The following is a 20,360-nucleotide window of genomic DNA, read 5'->3' on the forward strand; positions in this document are numbered from 1 at the left end:
GTCTTTGTTCTTTCCAGCACAGCATTTAACAGCAGCCTCAGGTGATTAATTTGATGGATTGCCAAAAGTCTGTATAGCCTATGGATTTTCTTACAACTTGCTTATTTAGGTACAGCAGTGACTCAGGTGCATTCCTTTTAGAGCTCTTAGGTATATCAGGAAAGGGGTTAAATAACTGACCTCTTCCAAACTGCTTATTTATTTATTTATTTATTTATTTTGAGACAGAGTTTTGCTCTTATCGCCCAGGCTGGAGTGCAATGGTGTGATCTCAGCTCATTGCATCTTCCGCTTCCCAAATTCAAGTGATTCACCTGCCTCAGCCTCCAGAGTAGCTGGGATTACAGGCGCCTACCACCACGCCTGGCTAATTTTTTGTATTTTTAGTAGAGACGGGGTTTCACCATGTTGAGCAGGCTGGTCTTGAACTGCTGACCTCAAATGCCCACCTCGGCCTCCCAAAGTGCTGGGATTACATGCATGAGCCACCATGCCCAGCCTATACTAATTATTGTTTCTTAAGTACAGCCAACTCTGGAGCTCTGGTCTGCATAGCTCTTACCCAGCACATTCTTAACCTAAGACCTCCAGGATTCTGTTTCTTCTCCCAGATCATGTGTGGCTTTCTTTCTGGCACTACATTCATTCATTCTGGTCAATTTAATGAAGGCCTATGATGTGCCAGGCACTGTCCTATACTCTGAGGACACAGGAGTGGCCAAGAGACAAAATTGCATCCCCTCATGGAACTTGTAGTGAACAGTAAAAAGAATGGTTTTTGCTTTCCTGCTCCTTGCACTAAGATGAGGTTATGAGACAGTTTTGGTCAATGAGTTGTGAGCAGAAGAAGCCTCACTTCTGGCTGAAGCTTTTCTTTTTTTTTTTTTTTCTTCTTTTTTTTTCTGGTACAAGACCAGTGCTCTCCTTTCCTGCCTTAATCATGGAACCACATACAGTGAGAGGAGCCGTGAAATCAAAGCAGTCCAGAACACTGAGCCACTGCATGGAGGGCGGCTATTCCTGAGAGTCTCCAGACCGATAATGGACTTTGTGAGAACAAGAAATAAACATTCGTTCTATTAAACCACTGAGACATTGGTGTTGTGTGTTTCTGTACCATAACCTGGCCTGTCTTTTTTTTTTTTTTTTTTTGAGACGGAGTCTCGCTCTGTTGTCCAGGCTGGAGTGCAGTGGTGCAATCTTGGCTCTCTGCAAGCTCCACCTCCTGGGTTCACACCATTCTCCTGCCTCAGGCTCCCGAGTAGCTGGGACTACAGGTGCCCGCCACCACGCCTGGCTATTTTTTTTTTTTTTTTAGTAGAGACGGGGTTTCACCTTGTTAGCCAGGATGGTCTCCATCTCCTGACCTCGTGATCTGCAGGCCTCGGCTTCCTAAAGTGCTGGGATTACAGGCGTGAGCCACCGCGCCCAGCCAACCTGGCCAATCTTAATAGAGCTTAGAAAAGGGCAGTTGGGGGAGTGACTGTTCTGCTGGAGCTCTGAACCTTTCTATTTTCATTCTACCTAGCCTTTGACCCTCAAAAGAGATCTGGCTTCCCATGGATGCTAAACTGAGCTGATGCAACACTAATGGGACCACATAGGAGCTCCCAAGATTGTAGATGATAGGGAAGAAAGACATTGCTGTCTGGGACAAATCTTACGGGAGGTCAGTTCAAGGGGACAAGGCAACCCTCCTTCCCTATCTGGCCCACTTCCCTTATTCTTTGTCTCCCGCCACGTTGCCTCATGCACAAAACAGGCATTTCTATTGAATGGGCTGTGGTGGGGGGTAGGGGGTAGGGATTGCCTCCCTCATATGAGTGCAGATTTCAAAGAATGGTTTGTTAACTACCTCTGTCGTATCTTCAGTGAGTTGTGCCTCAGAAAACAGATGAGATACAGGGCAAAAGCAAATTTGCCCAGATCAGTGTAGACAGTAAGGTGTCTTGTCTTCCTGGACTAAGGGATGATAGACAATTGGGGAGAAACTTGGGCAGGGAGGCAGGAGCAGGACAGTTCCAGTTGTGGAGTGAGAATCCTCCAGGGGGAAAGTCATAGCTTAGCCAGTACTCAGCTGTTGCGCATAACATGATGTCTCATAACAACCTTCGAATTTGTGGGGTGGGGAGTGGAAGAAGGGTTTTCTGTAGCTTGAGATGAGACTGGATTACTAAAATGATACCAGATGATATGAGAACAGATTACTTACACCATGATATTAAAATCTATTGAGGCTTGCTTTAAAAATGAAATATGAGAAACACATAATCCTAGGTTTAGCCTTAAACATTAGTACTAAAGTTCTCACAAATATGTCCTCCATAAACCAGCAGGTGATTTCCAGGAAACAAGAAGGAAGCTTTATTTTAGCATGTTCAGATAGCAGCCTTACCATGGCTTCAAGGTTATATCCGAGAACTGTATCTTTGACCCCGTCTAGTCTCCTGACCTCTCCCCTGCACTAGTCTAAGTACAGTGCTGGGACCATCCCAGACCTAGAGTTCTCCCTGCCATTAAGCAGACTGGAACCTTGAGCTCACCTTGAGAACCTCAGATACATTTTATTTTTGAGACAAGGGTCTCACTCTGTTGCCCAGGTTGGGCTCACCACAGCCTCAATCTCCCAGGCTCAAGCAATCCTCCCACCTCAGCCTCCTGAGTATCTGGGACTCCAGGCATGTGCCACCATGCCTGGGTTATTATTTTTTTATTTTTAGTAGAGATGAGGTCTTGCTATGTTGCCCAGGTTGATCTTGAACTCCTAAGCTCAAGTGATCCTCCTGCCTTGGCCTCCCAAAGTACTGGGATTACAGGCATGAGCCACCATGCCCAACCTCAGATATCTTTTAACTTGAGGGAAAGAACAGAAGGGCTTAGAATCAAACTAAATCTCAAAACTAAAACTCCTAGGGTTTCTGTTAACTTTTGGAACTACTAAGAACAGCGTTGAATGTCCCAGGTGAGTCTGTGGAAGAATGCCCAGCAGCCTCTTTTATCCAAATGGACAACTGGTAACAAAAGATTGGAGTTCATAAAGGATTTTCCAAATATTTGTTGAGTCATGCCACTGAAGCATTTACTCCTGCATTTCCTGGTTACTCCTGCCTGTTATGTATAATGAAGGCTGCCCTGTTACTCTTCACTTAGAGGTTTTCTAGTGCATAAATACTTGCTGAAACTCTCCCCACATTCTTTCTGTGGACTGAATTCTCTGCTGTATAGACTGTCTGAAGTGCCCTCAAGTGGGAAACAAAGTTTTGCCCATACTTCGCGTTTTTACTGTTCGTCCCGGTAGAAATCCACCCAAACAAAAAGCATACTTTTGTTTCTGAATCTTTTCTACACTTGTCGCTTTTTGTTTCTTGTGTGGGTTCACTGGGGACCAAGGCGAGGGCACTGTTTGAAACATCAACCAAATTTGCTACGTGCCTAAGATTCCTTCATATATTAATCCTCCACTGGGCAATGGTAGATGGGCTGTACTGAAATGCCTTCTTCAGTCAAGCATCTGTAAGACTTTTCTCCTGTACAATTCACCCAAATCTGATAATGCATGTACTTTGCCTAAAGCAGTTCCTCTAGTCCTAATCCCTCCTGTGAAAGGAATTAAGCAAGCTACCTCTTGCATTGCATTTCAGATTTTCAGATTTAGAAAAACTATCTGAATCACTTTTCATTTCTGCCACAGTTTGGATAATGAATCTTGAGTTGCACCAATCTTAGTGCTAACATTAAAAATTAAGCTTTACAGTGTTTGGATACGATGCACCTTTTAGGAAAAACTAAGAAAGCTTACTGTTGAATTTTTTTTTTTTTTTTTTGACAAGTTAACATTTATTTTTGGGCCTTTCTTCCTATGTGTATTTCAAGTCTTTTTCAAAACAAGTCCCCAGGAATCTGCAGATTCAATTATGTCCCCGGACTTGGTCGACTGCTCCAGGAGTCTTAGGGAGCCTTGTACAAATGCCAGAGTTACTCATTTACCAACATTAAACCCTAGGAGAGAAGATGCAACAAAGCAGAACTCCTTCAGCAGACAAGGCGGCAGCCAATGTAGAAAACGCTGGAATTTTTCCTTGGAACTGGACTGCGATGAGAGGTACTTGCCATGAACATAAGCTACTGTCTTTTCTTTAACCCTTCCTTTCCAGTTTTTGAAGATAAAGCAGGAAATAATCTCTGAAGATACTTGATAAAGAATCTCAAAAAAAAAAAAAAAACCCAAAAAAAAAAAAACCACACATGCTTCCACTTCACTGATAAAAATTTACTGCAGTTTTGGCCAGGCGTGGTGGCTCACGCCTGTAATCCCAGCACTTTGGGAGGCCGAGGCGGACGGATCACCTGAGGTCAGGAGTTTGAGACCAGCCTCAACATGGAGAAACCCCGTCTCTACTAAAAATACAAAATTAGTTGGGCATGGTGGTGCATGCCTGTTATCCCAGCTACTCGGGAGACTGAAGCAGGAGAATTGCTTGCACCTGGGAGGCGGAGGTTGCGGTGAGCCGAGATCGTGCCATTGCACTCCAGCCTGGGCAACAAGAGCAAAACTCCATCTCAAAAAAAAATTTTTTTTTTTTTTACTGTAGTTTGGCACCTGGGTCTAGTTCAGCTGGCAGATGAGCTGATTGATGTGTTCACTCCAATAACCAGGTGTGCCCATCTCCTTGAGGAAGCCCACTGTATTTTTGGTAGCATGATGGGCCACTGAGAGGTGGAAAGGGCACAAGAACCGTGAGATCTCCTGGAAGTGCTTCCCTGGGAAGGCAATTTCATGAATGAGGTCTTCCAAGCAAATGACACCAAACTTCCCCAGGTGCTCCTCAATCACTGTGTTGTCTGTCAGAGGGATGGTCTTATTCTTGACCTTGGCTTGTCCACGTTTCGGAATGAATTCCCAGACAGACTTCAGATTTGGAAATCCCCAGATCACATAAGTGTCCACTATACGCAGCATTTTTAGGTTCTGGGGGGTGACTTTTACAAAGACACCACTAAAAATTTTCTTTAGGCGAAGTCTTGCAGTGGTTCTCTGCACCAGTAAGTTCACGCCATTAATCCTTTTGATGCGTACAACAAAGGTCAAGGAATGTTTTTCTGGCAATTCCAAGACACGAGGTTTCACTTTAGTCATCTGAGACACACCTTGGCACGTTTCTGGAATCATGTAGGAATGATTCCAGTCGCTTAAACCTGAACCCTTTTCCTTTCCACTGCTCCTTCTTTAAGTCTTCCTATTTTTCAGGAGATTTTTGTGGAACCAAAGGGATTTTTCTTTGCTCTTGCTCCGCCATCTTTCTGGTGTTGTGCTACTGATCCTTACTGTTGAATTTTTAAAACCAATAGATATACTTCCAACATAATTTTCACACTAAGCATTTGTCCATGATTTGTACAATCATCTGAATGATTTCAAAGCATTTGAAACAATCAAAAAGTAAAGGATCTTTACTGTTCACAAAGACAAAATTAAATATTTGTAACATTAGAAAAATTCCTTAAAAATTTAGTATCATAGGGAACAACAGCTTGTTACACAAAGGAGTTAGGAAAAACAAATTTTTTTTTTTTTTTGAGATGGAGTCTCGCTCTGTCGCTCAGGCTGGAGTGCAGCGGCTGATCTTGGCTCACTGCAAGCTCTACCTCCCGGGTTCACGCCATTCTCCTGTCTCAGCCTCCCGAGTAGCTGGGACTTACAGGCGCCCGCCACCAAGCCCGGCTAATTATTTTTTTGTATTTTTAGTAGAGATGGGGTTTCACCATGTTAGCCAGGATGGTCTTGATCTCCTGACCTCGTGATCCGCCCGTCTCAGCCTCCCAAAGTGCTGGGATTACAGGCATAAGCCACCGTGCCCGGTCAAAAAAATTTATTTTATTTTTTTGGAGACAGAGTCTCACTCTGTCCCTTAGGCTGGAGTGCAATTGCCCGATCTTAGCTCACTGCAACCTCTACCTCCCCAGTTCAAGCAATTATCGGGCCTCAAGCTTCCCAAGTAGCTGGGACCACAAGTGTCAACCACCACACCTGGCTAATTTTTTGTATTTTAATAGAGACAGGGTTTCACCATGTTGCCCAGGCTGGTCTTGAACTCCTGAGCTCAGGCAATTCACCTGCATAGCAGAGTTAATAGATTGGCAAAGGCCATTGAGTTGAGGAAAGCACATTATGCTGCGTCAGGCTCATGTTCTGAGACCAAATCAAAGTACTCACTCTACCGAATTGATCAAGCAATCATGAGAAAAATATCTAACTAAACTGCTGAGTGTTGTAATGGATTTCTCTCTGTGTATGTTTGTTTTATATATATTTTAGAGATGGGAGTTTTGCTCTGTTACTCAGGCTGGCCTTGAACTCCTGGACTCAAGTGATCCTCCTGCCTAAACCTCCCAAAGTCTGGGACTACAGGTGCATGCCATCACACCTCGCTCCTACACAGATACATATATATACTATATACCTACATATACATATATATGCTTACCTCAAATATATTGCAGGTTTGGTTCCAGGCCCATGCGATGATATGAATATCACAGTGAAGTGAGTTACATAAATTTTTTGGTTTTCCAGTACATATAAAAGTTATGTTTACACTGTACTGTAGTCTTTTTTATTTTTCAATTTTGTATTGTATTGTATTGTATTGTATGTTTTGAGGCAGAGCCTCACTGTCACCTAGACTGGAGTGCAGTGGCATCTCAGTTCCCTGCAACCTCTGCTTTCCAGGTTCAAGTGATTCTTTTGCCTCAGCCTCTGAAGTAGCTGGGATTACAGGCACCTGCCACCATGCCCAGCTAATTTTTGTACTTTTAGTAGAGATGGGGTTTTACCATGTTGGCCAGGCTGGTCTTGAACTCCTGGCCTCAACTGATAAGCCTCCCTCAGCCTCCCAAAGTGCTGGGATTACAGGCATGAGCTACCATGCCCGGCCTATTTACTTATTTTTTAATAGAGATGGGGTCTCAATATGTTGCCCAGGCTGGTCTGAAACTCCTGGGCTTAAGTGATCCTCCTGCCTTGGCTTCCCAAAGTGCTGGTATTACAAGTGTGAGCCATCACGCCTGGCCTGTAGTATAGTCTTTAAATGTGCAATTGCATTATGTCTAAAAAAATCAATGCATATATACCTTAATTTAAAAATATTGGCATAGGCCGGGCGCGGTGGCTCAAGCCTGTAATCCCAGCACTTTGGGAGGCCGAGATGGGCGAATCACGAGGTCAGGAGATCGAGACCATCCTGGCTAACACGGTGAAACCCCGTCTCTACTAAGAAATACAAAAAATAGCCGGGCGAGGTGGCAGCGCCTGTAGTCCCAGCTACTCGGGAGGCTGAGGCCGGAGAATGGCGTGAACCCGGGAGGCGGAGCTTGCAGTGAGCTGAGATCCGGCCACTGCACTCCAGCCTGGGCTACAGAGCGAGACTCCATCTCAAAAAAAAAAATAAAATAAAATAAAAATATTGGCATGGAGACACGAAGTGAGCATGTGCTGTTGGAAAAATGGTAACGATAGACTTGCTCAACACAGGCTTGCCACAAACCTTCAATTCATAAAAAATACAGTATCTGTGAAGTGCCATAAAGTAAGGTACAATAAAATAAGTTATGCCTGTACATTAATACGTATGTGAATACACTCTATGGATACCTATATTTCATATAGATAGATATCTTAAGTGTATATATTTTTAAATATTAAGACATTTTTCATTACGTTTTTGCTTTGTTGGTGTAAAAGGGAAAAAATGTAAAAATATAAAATATTTCTCAAATTGCCACGCTAAATGAGGCATGTAGGTACCTGATGTGAGTATTAGTGATGGAGATTATCTCCAAAGCATGGAGATATTATACTGCAAGAGTACTCAAGTGCATTCTTTTTTTTTTTTTTTTTGAGACAGAGTCTCACTCTGTTGCCCAGGCTGGAGTGCAGTGGCGCGATCTTGGCTCACTGCAAGCTGTGCCTGCTGGGTGCAAGTGATTCTCCTGCCTCAGTCTCCTGAGTAGCTGGGATTACAGGTGCGCCCTACCACGCCCGGCTTATGTTTTTATTTTTAGTAGAGACAGGGTTTCATCACGTTGGTCAGGCTGGTCTTAAACTCCAGATCTCTTGATCGGCCCACCTCGGCCTCCCAAAGTGCTGGGATTACAGGCGTGAGCCACCGTGCCTGGCTCAAGTGCATTCTTATCATGACAGCCTGGGATGCCCAGAACAAACCCAGCACTCGCCCTACACCAGGCAAAATGATGCCTTTCTTCCAGGAGTAAATACACTCTCCAAAATGAAGCACATTGCACTTTCAAAACCATTCCCATCCACACCAGACACTGCCTTAAGGAAATGTTCCACCTCTACAGACTATCTAGGTCCCTGATCTCTGACCACAGCTTCATACCTCTATTGCAGTTTTAGAAGATATGGTTCAATGCCCTCTGTTCTATTCTACTGGAAGCTTTACACATGGGGAGTGTAGCAGACATTTGTTGATGGCCTCCTAACATCCATTTCACCCTTTTTCCTTTCCATCAATCCTGATTCCATTTGGAGATCTGAGAGGTTCCTGATCCTGGTTTCCAGGAATGGAGAATGTGACCTAACCTCAGTAAGAGAAAGATTCTACCTCCTTGATTAGACAATGGCTCAGGGTTAGGCATATGGCCTTAAGCTGGTCCTGTTGGGAGTTTTCTTGGAGATGCTAGAACAAATCCAGCTTTTGCCGGATGACGCATGTAACCTAGTACCTGTTCACAATCTTCTTGAAACTGGGAGATATATGATCCTTAGCATGAAACCAACATCATAGAAAACAGAACAGAGTGATAGAAATTCAGTCCTTGGTAACATTTTTGAGCTATAGGATCAAGCATCACCTGATACCTAGAACTGCCCAGTACTTTTCAGCTACATGAATCTATACATTCCCTTTATTGTTTAAGCCAATGTGAATTGGGGATTCTGTTAATTGTAACTGAAAGAATTCTAATAAATACATAGAGTAATAACTGATTTAAAATAATATATGTAGGAAATGGACAATCCTTTTCTATGTACCCACTTAGAGGTTTTTCTTATGGAAGTTATCAAACATATATAAATATAAAGAGACTAGTATAATGAACCCCCTCCAGGCCTTAAAAATCACCAACATTTTCCCAATCTTGTTTCATTTATCCCCTCCAGATTTTTTATTTTTTGCTTTTAGAGGGTTGTTGGTTTGCTTTGGAGTATTTTAAAGTACATCTCAGACATTCTAACGTTTTACCCATAAATAGTTCAGTTTGTAAGAGATAATTCTTGACAATCTCTGCCCTAAACCATCTTTGAGGAACAGTTCCCACTCAGTGGAGGACCTCTCTCCCATAGGAGCAAAGCTCATCGAAAACACGGGAGCTGCCTTTCCCTTCCCCAGAGGGCGACCAAAACTTTACTGACAACTTCTCAAGATGGCTTTGTAAGAGGACCCTCTTGACCTCCTCCCTGGAGCATCCATTTATGAGAACACCAGGCATCCCAGATGCCTCATAATGAGAGTGGTCTGGAAGGGATACTAGATACCTGTAATGATCCCTGGAGCAACTTATTAATAACTTGAAACTAAGTGATCTACTCTTGCACTTTTAACAAGCCCCAGAGTGCTTCATTCATTAAGAGTTCAGTGGCATCAGTTAATTGTCGGTTTCCAGAAAGCCTACTGAACAAGAAACTAATAATAATTACACTGGGCATCTCCCCAGGAGTTCAAAGTGCCCTCAGAAGACTTTCTCATTTACTCACTTGCATTGGCTTTAATTTCTTTTTCTTGAAACAATGTGTAAATAAATATTCAAAGCATTAAAATTTCATTATAGTTCACCTCCCTCTTAGTGTACCTGCTTGATTTTATTTTGTTTTAATTAGCATTTGACCATCCCATTTGGGTAACTTCTAAGAAGAAAAATGACCTCAAAATTTAATATCCCTATTCTACTTTCTTCCTCATTTGTTATCATGCTTCCTTGTAATGAGGAATTTTCTCTCCTTTCCCTTGGTTAGTGTTCCTTCCTTACCTTGATCCTCTGTCTGGAGTTTTTCTTTTTCTTTTTTTTATTTTAAGACGGAGTCTGGCTCTGTCACCCAGGCTGGGGTGCAGTGGCCAGATCTCAGCTCACTGCGAGCTCCGCCTCTTGGGTTTACGCCATTCTCCTGCCTCAGCCTCCCGAGTAGCTGGAACTACAGGCGCCCGCCACCTCGCCCGCTAGTTTTTTTGTATTTTTTAGTAGAGACGGGGTTTCACCGTGTTAGCCAGGATGGTCTCGATCTCCTGACCTCGTGATCCACCCGTCTCAGCCTCCCAAAGTGCTGGGATTACAGGCTTGAGCCACCGCGCCCGGCCTTGTCTGGAGTTTTTCTAAAGTAGTTACTCTATACTTTAACACCCAATGTCCTGATAGTCAAGAAGTGTGCTACAAACTGCTGCGAAAGATCCTTTATGGCCAGTTAATACTTGCCATAATTTATCAGTGTGGTTTTATAAAAACATACTTAGCCAACCAAGAGTTATTTGCAACCAGAATTCCTCGTGCCATAAGCTACTGTTAATTACCTTCTGCATTTCTCAAGTCAACACTTACATTAGCCTGCTGACAAAAATTCATTCTGTTCTTTTTTTTTTTTTTTTTTTTTTTTGAGACGGAGTCTCGCTCTGTCGCCCAGGCTGGAGTGCAGTGGCCGGATCTCGGATGACTACAAGCTCCGCCTCCCGGGTTTAAGCCATTCTCCTGCCTCAGCCTCCGGAGTAGCTGGGACTACAGGCGCCCGCCACCTCGCCCGGCTAGTTTTTTGTATTTTTTAGTAGAGACGGGGTTTCACCGGGTTAGCCAGGATGGTCTCGATCTCCTGACCTTGTGATCCGCCCGTCTCGGCCTCCCAAAGTGCTGGGATTACAGGCTTGAGCCACCGCGCCTGGCCCATTCTGTTCTTATCTCTGCCTAAGGATTACTGAGGATTACTCTGCCTAATTTTACTCCCTAAAACTTTTTGAAAGATATGTACTCTGTGTGCTCATTCATTCATTCAACGTTGGGAAGATATTTATTGGTCACTTTTTATGTCAAAACTGCAAGGGAGGGAAAACAACAAAAACCTAGCACCTGTCTCCCGGGAGGACAATGTAAGCTTGGGTAGGTAGCCAGACTAGGATGGAGAGCAGAAAACAACTGGTATAGGAAACTGTCTCCCCTTTGGGATTCTGTGCTCACCCTCCCTCTCTTTATCCCAACAACTCTCTTGAAAAGAACATACCCAAATCAGAAGCATAGCACGTTAACTGAAGGCAGGGTCCCTGGTGGAGCAATGACAAACAGGGTTGACAAATAGGAAGAGTTCAAGCCCAGAGAGTGTTGCCAGAAGTACTATGCTCTGAGGGTGTTGCTCCACTCCCTGTATAAACTTGCCTGGTGGAGCACAGCTGGGGCCTGACCTTTGGTCTTTCCTTCACTCACTTTATCACCAAGGTAGCTGATGTGCACAAGGAACAGTCAACACAACACATGAAATAAAGACATGAAATAAAACAGTTGGGCTGACTAGGAAAATTAATTAATTAATTAATTAATTTGAGGCAGGGTCTCACTTTGTCACCCAGGCAGGAGTACAATGGCACGATCTTGGCTCACTGACGGAGCCAAAGGAAACAGTCAAATAAGGAGTCAGTAAGCAGAAAGATTAGAAAGAGGAACACCTTTAGAAGGCATCAGGAAGGGATGGGAGGGAAGACACAGACACACACACACACACAACTTAGATACGGAGTGGGAAGAAGAAATGGAAACATTCCGCTTGCATTTGTGTGAGAAGGAGTATTAGGAGAGAAAAATAAACAATAATTAATATAGAAAATATGTGAAGAATGACCAAAAATGTCCCAGGATTAAAGACAAAAGAACACCAAGGAAAGAGTTTACAGGATAGATAAGAATAAAGGCCAAAAAGAGGGAAAAACATGCATACCTGGAAACATTACAGTAAATTATTATTATTATTATTTATTTTATTTTTTTTGAGATGGAGTCTTGCTCTGTCGCCTAGGCTGGAGTGCAGTGGCACAATCTTGGCTCACAGCAAGCTCCGCCTCCCAGGTTCATGCCATTCTCCTGCCTCAGCCTCCTGAGTAGCTGAGACTACAGGCACCCGCCACTATGCCTGGCTAAGTTTTTGTATTTTTAGCAGAGATGGGGTTTCACTGTGTTAGCCAGGATGGTCTCGATCTCCTGACCTCGTGATATGCCTGCCTCGGCCTTCCAAAGTGCTGGGATTACAGGTGTGAGCCACCGCACCCAACCTTTTTTTTTTTTGAGACGGAATCTCGCTCTGTCACCCAGGCTGGAGTGCAGTGGCGGCGCAATCTTGGCTCACTGCAACCTCTGCTTCCCGGGTTCAAGTGATTCCCCTGCCTCAGCCTCCCAAGTAGCTAGGATTACAGGCGCCCGCCACCATGCCTGGCTAATTTTTGTATTTTTAGTAGAGATGGGGTTTCACCATATTGACCAGGCTGCTCTCGAACCCCTGACCTTGTGATCCGCCTACCTTGGCCTCCCAAAGTGCTGGGATTACAGGTGTGAGCCACCGCATCTGGCCTTAAAATTTAACAACATCAAAGAAAAAGTGTGTTTTGTTTTGTTTTTTTGTTTTGTTTTGTTTTTTGTTTTTGTTTTGAGACAGAGTCTTGCTTTTGTCACCCAGGCTGGAGGGCAGTGGCGTGATCTCGTCCCACTGCAAGCTCTGCCTCCCAGGTTCACGCCATTCTCCTGCCTCAGCCTCCTGAGTAGCTGGAACTATAGGCATCCACCACCATGCCCAGCTAACTTTTTGTATTTTTTTTTTTTTCAGTAGAGACGGGGTTTCACCGTGTTAGCCAGGATGGTCTCAATCTCCTGACCTCGTGATCTGCTCGCCTCGGCCTCCCAAAGTGCTGGGATTACAGGTATGAGTCACTGCACCCAGCTAATTAGAAGACTTTTTCTAAAGCTACATTAATCCATTAATCAAAAATAGTGTGGGCCGGGCGCGGTGGCTCAAGCCTGTAATCCCAGCACTTTGGGAGGCCGAGACGGGCGGATCACGAGGTCAGGAGATCGAGAGACCATCCCGGCTAACACGGTGAAACCCCGTCTCTACTAAAAAATACAAAAAAAAACTAGCCGGGCGAGGTGGCGGGCGCCTGTAGTCCCAGCTACTCGGGAGGCTGAGGCAGGAGAATGGCGTAAACCCGGGAGGCGGAGCTTGCAGTGAGCTGAGATCCGGCCACTGCACTCCAGCCTGGGTGACAGAGCAAGAATCCATCTCAAAAAAAAAAAAAAAAAAAATAGTGTGGTGTTTGTAAAGGAATAGACACATAGATCAATGGAACAGAATGGAGAGTCCAGAAATAGACCCACATAGATAGAGCCAATTAGTTTTACATAGGTAACTTTTTTTTGCCTTCTGAACTATTATAATCTTTATTTTTTTATTGATACATATATGTGTATATTTTGGAGGTACACGTGATCATCGAATACATTCATATAATGTGTAAACATCAAATGAGAGCCATTTGTATATCACATTAAATATTTATCTTTTCTTTACGCTAAGAACATCTGAATTATTCTCTTCTAGGTATTTATTTTTATTTTTTAGAGACAGAGTCTTATTTTGTAGCCCAGGCTGCATGTAGTGGCACAATCACAGCTCACTGCCATTTCAAATTGCTGGGCTCAAGAGATCCTCCTGCCTCAACCTCCTGAGTGGCTAGGACTACAGGTGTGCACCACCAGGCCCAGCTAATTTGTAATTTAAATTTTTTTTTTTTTTTTTTTTTTTTTTTGTAGAGACAGGGTCTTGACATATTGCCCAGGCTGGTCTTGAATTCTTGGGGTCAAGTCATCCTCCTCACTCAGGCTCCCAAAGCGCTGGGATTACAGACGTTCTTCTAGCTATTTTGAAAAGTGTAATAGATTGTTGTTGACTATAGTCACCTTAGTGACCTATTGAACACTGGTTCTTATTTTTTTTTACCTAACTGTATATTTGTACCAATTAATCAACCTCTTTTTATCCTCCCCTCCCCCTACCCTTCCTGGCCTCTGCTAATCTTCTCAGGCTTCATGAGATCCACTTTTTTAGCTCCCACATGTGAGTGAGAACATGTGCTATTTGTGTTTCTGTGCTTGACTTATTTCACTTAACGTAATGACTTTCAGTTCTATCTGTGATGCTACAAATGACAAGATTTTTATTCTTTTTTATGGCTGAATAATAATATTCTATTGCATATATATATACATACACCACATTTTCTTTATCCATTCATCCATTCATGGACACTTAGGTGGCTTTCACATTTTGGCTTTTATGAATAGTGTTGCAATAAACATGGGAATTCAGATATCTCTTCAGTATATTGACTTCCTTTCTTTTGAATATATATCCAGTAGTGGAATTGCTGGATCACATGGTAGTTCTATTTTTAGTTTTTTGAGGAACTTCCAACAGTTTTCCATACTGGCTGTACTAATTTACATTCCCAACAACAGTGTACAAGGGTTCCCCTTTCTCCACATCCTCGACAGCATCTGTTATTTTCTGTCTTTTAAAATTAAAGCTATTTTAAAATGGGGTGAGATGATATCTCATGGTGGTTTTGATTTGCATTTCTCTGATGATTAGTGATATTGAACATTTTTTCATATGCCTGTAGGCCATTTTTATGTCTTCATTTGAGAAACGTGTATTCAGATCTTTTGCCCATTTTCTAATTGGATTTTTTTTCTTTTTTTTTTTTTTTTTTTTTTTGCTGTTGAGTTGTTTGAGTGCCTTATATTATTGGTTTTTAGTTTCTTGTCAGAGGGAGAGTTTGCAAATATTTTCTATGGGTTGTCTCTTCACTTTATTGTTTCCTTTGATGTACAAAAGCTTCTTAGTTGGATGTAATTCATTTGTCTTGTTGCCTGTGCTTTTGAGATCTTACACAAAAATATCTTTGCCCAGACCAATCTCCTGGAGCATTTTCCCCATGATTTCTTCTAGTAATTCATAGTTTCAGGTCTTAGATTTAAGTCTTTAATCCATTTTGAGTTGATTTTTGTATATGGTGAGAGATAGGGGGCTAGTTTTATTATTCTGCCTATGGATATCCACTTTCCTGAGCACCATTTATTGAAGAGATTGTCCTTTCCCCATTGTATATTCTTTTGTGTGTGTGTGTGTGTGTGGAGGGGACAGGGTCTCACTCTGTTACCCAGGCTAGAGTGCAGTGGTGCAGTCTTGGCTTACTGCAACCTTCTCCTCCTAGACTTGGGTGATCTTCCTACCTCAGCCTTCTGAGTAGCTGGAACTATGCGCATGCCCCACCATGCTTGGCTAATTTTTTTTTTTTTTTTTTTTTTTTTTTTTTTTTTGAGATGGAGTATCACTCTCTTGCCAGGCTGAAGTGCAATGGTGCGATTGCGGCTCGCTGCAACCTCTGCCTCCCAGGTTCAAGTGATTCTCCCGCTTCAGCCTCCCGAGTAGCTGGGACTACAGGTGTGTACCACCACGCCCAGCTAGTTTTTGTATTTTTAGCAGAGACGGGGTTTCACCATGTTGGCCAGAATGGTCTCAATCTCTTGACCTTGTGATCCGCCCGCCTCGGCCTCCCAAAGTGCTGGGATTACAGTCTTGTGTCTCTTCAGCCAGCTGCTAATTTTTGTTAAGTTTTTGTACAGACAGGGTTTTACCATGTTGCCCAGGCTGGTCTCGAATTCCTGGACTCAAGCAATCTGCTCAACTCAGCCTCCCAAGTGCAGATGTTGGGAGACCAAGGTGGGCAGATTACTTGAGTCTAAACTATTCCCAAAACACAGGGATTACAGGCATGAGCCATCATGCCCAGCCTTCCCATTGTATATTCTTGACACCTTTGTTGAAAATGAGTGGGTTGGCCGGGCGCGGTGGCTCAAGCCTGTAATCCCAGCACTTTGGGAGGCCGAGACGGGCGGATCACGAGGTCAGGAGATCAAGACCATCCTGGCTAACACGGTGAAACCCCGTCTCTACTAAAAAATACAAAAAACTAGCCGAGCGAGGTGGCAGGCACCTGTAGTCCCAGCTACTCGGGAGGCTGAGGCAGGAGAATGGCGTAAACTCGGGCGGCGGAGCTTGCAGTGAGCTGAGATCCAGCCACTGCACTCCAGCTTGGGCGACAGAGTGAGACTCCATCTCAAAAAAAAAAAAAAAAAAGAAAATGAGTGGGTTATAAATGCATGAATTTATATCTGTGTTCTGTATACTGCTCCATTGGCCTATGTGTCTGTTCTTATGCCAGTACCATGCTGATTTGGTTATTATAGCTTTGTAGTATACTTTGAAGAAAGCTAGCGTGATGCTTCCACTTTGTTCTTTTTTCTTTTCTTTTTTTTAAAGACACAGTCTTACTCTTGTCGCCCAGGCTGGAGTGCAATGGCTCAATCTCGGCTCACTGCAACCTCCGCCTCCCGGGTTCAAGTGATTCTCCTGCCTCAGCCTCCCCAGTAGCTGTGATTATAGGTGTGTGCAACCATGCCTGGCCAATTTTTATGTTTTTAGTAAAGATGGGGTTTCACCATGTTGGCCAGGCTGGTCTTAAGCTCCAGACCTCAGATGATCTGCCCGCCTCAGCCTCCCAAAGTGCTGGGATTACAGGTGTGAGCCACCATGCCCGTCTCCACTTTGTTCTTTATACTCAGGATTACTTGCTATTAGGGGTCTTTTCTGGGTCTATATAACTTATAGGAATTTCTTATTTCTGTGAAGAATGTCATTGGCATTTTGATAGGAATTGCATTGAATCTGTAAATTGCTTTGGATAGTTTTGTCATTTTAACAATTTTAAATCTTTCAGTACATGAGTATGGAATATCTTTCTTTTTTTTTTTTTTTTTGAGACGGAGTCTCGCTCTGTCACCCAGGCTGGAGTGCAGTGGCCGGATCTCAGCTCACTGCAAGCTCCGCCTCCTGGGATCACGCCAGAGTATGGAATATCTTTCTATTTTTTGGTGTGTATACTCTTCAATGTCTTTCACCAGTGTTTTATAGTTATCTTTGTATAGATCTTTTACTTGTTTGGTTAAATTGATTCCTAGGTATTATATATTATTTGAAGCTATTGCAAGTGGGATTGCTTTCTTTATTTCTTTTTCATTTTTCAGATTGTTTGTTATTGGCATGTATAAATGCTACTGCTTTTTTTTTTTTTTTCAGATTGAGTCTCGCTCTATTGCCCAGGCTGGAGTGCAGTAGTGCAATATTGGCTCACTGCAATCTCCACCTCCTGGGTTCAAGCGACTCTTATGCCTCAGCCTCCCCAGTAGCTGGGATTACAGGTGTCCACCACCACACCCAGCTAGTTTTTGTATTTTTAGTAGAGATGGGGTTTCACCATGTTGACCAGACTGGGTTGATTTTGTTGATTTTGTATCTACCAACTTTACTGAACTTGTTTATTAATTCTAAAAAACTTTGTGTGGAGTCTTTAGGTATTTCTGTATATAAGATCATGTCATGTGCAAACAAGACTAACTTCGCTTCTTCCTTTCTAATTTGGAAGCCCTTTATTTCTTTCTTTTTACCTAATTACTCTGGTCAGAATTTCCAGTATTATGTTTACAAGTGGTAAAAGTGGGTATCCTTGTCTTATTCTGAATCTTAGAGGAAAGGCTTTCAATTTTTCCCTATGTCAATATGTGGGTCTGTCATATATGGACTTTATTATTTTGAGGTGTATGCCTTTTATACCTAGGTGGTGAGAGTTTTTATCACAAAGAGATGTTGAATTATATTAAATGCTTTTTCAGAAACTATTGAAATGATAATATGGTTTTTATTCTTGGTTCTGTAAATATGATGCATTATGTTTATTGATTTGTATAAGTTGAACCATCCTTGCATCCCTGGGCTGAATCCCACTTGATCATGGTGAATGATCTTTTTAATGTGTTACTGAGTTTGGTTTGCTAGCATTTTGTTGAGAATTTTTATGTTCATCGGGAATATTGGCCTGTAGTTTTCTTTTTCTTTATTATTTATTTATTTATTTATTTTGAGATGGAGTCTTGCTCTGTTGCTCAGGCTGCAGTGCAGTGGCATGATCTTCGCTCACTGCAACCTCTCCCTCCTGGTTTCAAGCAATTCTCCTGCCTCAGCCTCCTGAGTAGCTGGGACTACAGGCACTTGCCACCATGCCTGGCTAATTCTGTGTTTTCAGTAGACATGGAGTTTTGCCATGTTGACCAGGCTGGTCTTGAACTCCTGACCTCAGGTGATCTGATTTCCTCGGCCTCCCAAAATGCTAGGATTACAGGTGTGAGCCACTGCACCCAGCCCTAATTTCTTTTTCTTTTCTTTTCTTTTCTTTTTTTTTTTTTTTTTTGAGACAAAGTTTCACTCTTGTTGCCCAGGCTGGAGTGCAATGGCACGATATCCACTCACCACAACCTCCGCCTCCTGGGTTCAAGCAATTCTCCTTCTTCAGTCTCCCGAGTGGCTGGGATTATAGGCATGTGCCACTACGCCTGGCTAATTTTGTAATTTTAGTAGAGATGGGGTTTCTCTATGTTGGTCAGGCTGGTCTCGAACTCCTGACCTCAGGTGATCTGCCCATCTTGGCCATCCAAAGTGCTGGGATTACAGGCATGAGCCACTGTGCCCAGCCCATGCCTGGCTAATGTTTTGTATTTATAATAGAGACTGAGTTTCTCCATGTTGGTCAGGCTGGTCTCAAACTCCTGACCTTAGGTGATCCACCCACCTCAGCCTCCCAAAGTGCTAATATTACAGGCGTGAACCATTGTGTCCAGCCTTTTTTTTTTTTTTTTGAGATGGAGGCTCACTCTGTCTCCCAGGCTGGAGTGCAGTGGTGCAATCTCGGCTCACTGCAACCTGCACCTCCTGGGTTCAAGGGATTCTCATGCCTCAGCCTCCCAAGTAGCTGGGATTACAGGCGAGGGTCACCATGCCCAGCTAATTAAAAAACATTTTTTTTTTTTTGTATTTTTAATAGAGATGGGGGTTTCACCATATTGCCCTGGCTGGTCTCGAACTCCTGACGTCAGACAATCCACCTGCCTCAGCCTCCCAAAGTGCTGGGATTACAAGCATGGACCACCACGCCCAGCCCTGACTGTGTATTTTAAAATAGCCTGTCTTGGCTGGGCATGGTGGCTCATGCCTGTAATCCCAGCACTTTGGGAGGCTGAGGTGGGTGGATCATGAAGTCAGGAGATCGAGACCATCCTGGCTAACATGGTGAAACCCCGTCTCTACTAAAAAATACAAAAAATTAACCAGGCGTGGTGGCAGGCACCTGTAGTCCCAGCTACTCAGGAGGCTGAGGCAGGAGAATGGCATGAACCTGGGAGGCAGAGCTTGCAGTGAGAGGAGATTGTGCCACTGCACTCTAGCCTGGGCAACAAAGCGAGACTTCGTCTCAAAAAAAAAACAAAAAAAAAAATAGCCTGTCTCTCCTCTTCTTGATCCATTCTGCTGTTGAGCATCTCTAATGATGCAAGTATATTTCTCATTTCCAAGATTCCTGTTTGATTTTTTTAAAAAATTATCTCAATCTTTTTGTTATATTTCTCTGATACATTTTTGAATTGTTTTCCTGTATTATCTTGATGACCACTGAGTTTCCTTACAAATGCTATTTTGAAATGTGGGTCAGAGAGCTCACATATTGCTATCTTGTTAGGGACAGTTCTCGTTCCGTCCTTGGTCCATTCATGAAGGTCAGGTTTCTGTGTTTGCTGTGGATTCTTGTGGATGTCTGTCTGTCTTTGCATTGAAGGAGTAGTTATTTATTCTGGTCTTCTCTGTCTGGCTTGCTTTGATTTTTATCGAATATGTTTTCTTAGGGATTTTTTGTAATTTACCTGTTGAATTTATTTCTCCCCTGTGCCTCCCCACAAGCTGCCCCCAACCCTAGGTAGGTCACTGCATCATTTTTGGCAGTAGACGGTGCCTTAAGCCCAGGTTTGCCTTGTCTCTAGTGAATGATTGGAGCACTGAACTTTCTGAATGGGGAAGGTCCCAAAGGGCTTATCCCAGTAGTGTGGGAAGACTGGCTAAGGTTTGGGTCCAGAGGACCTGTGGAATGCACTTCCTACGGCATGGTGCAGCCAAGCAATCACTCTGATTTGGTGTCTCCTTTGACTGAGTTACACAGCAGAGATTTCAGGGTTGGGAATGGTAGTTCCACTTACCCCCTTTGACTCTGGCAGTTCTCAGGGATATTTCTCCCTTAAGGCACTCATGATGCTTCCTGTGTGTTGAGGGAAGGACAGGTTTCCTGCCAGGGGACCCAAGATGGTGAGGAAGCTGG

The 20,360-nt window shown here is 43.3% G+C and overlaps 1 protein-coding gene and 1 pseudogene across 10 annotated transcripts in view; one reads left to right on the plus strand and one right to left on the minus strand.

Moving 5' to 3' along the window:
- The window catches only part of ZNF75A (zinc finger protein 75A), a 46,611-nt gene that overhangs the window by 13,656 nt on the left and 12,595 nt on the right, over positions 1-20,360 (plus strand). For 3 of the 10 annotated variants that reach the window (XR_012429662.1, XM_074028688.1, XM_005591078.4), the window contains one exon: positions 913-1,091. Coding sequence is in view for 8 of the 10 variants with exons in the window: in XM_074028688.1 (XP_073884789.1) it covers positions 913-938 (26 nt within the window). In the remaining 2 variants the exon portion in view is untranslated. Of the gene's footprint in view, positions 1-912; positions 1,092-4,003; positions 4,251-12,871; positions 12,966-20,360 lie in introns of those variants that run through there. The other 7 variants (XM_065537036.2, XM_074028691.1, XM_065537037.2 and 4 more) reach the window with 6 other exon arrangements.
- LOC102126504 (ribosomal protein uL30-like) lies at positions 4,607-6,168 on the minus strand (annotated as a pseudogene).

This window comes from Macaca fascicularis, chromosome 20 (genome assembly GCF_037993035.2).
Source record: "Macaca fascicularis isolate 582-1 chromosome 20, T2T-MFA8v1.1".
NCBI classification, from domain to species: Eukaryota; Metazoa; Chordata; class Mammalia; order Primates; family Cercopithecidae; genus Macaca; species Macaca fascicularis.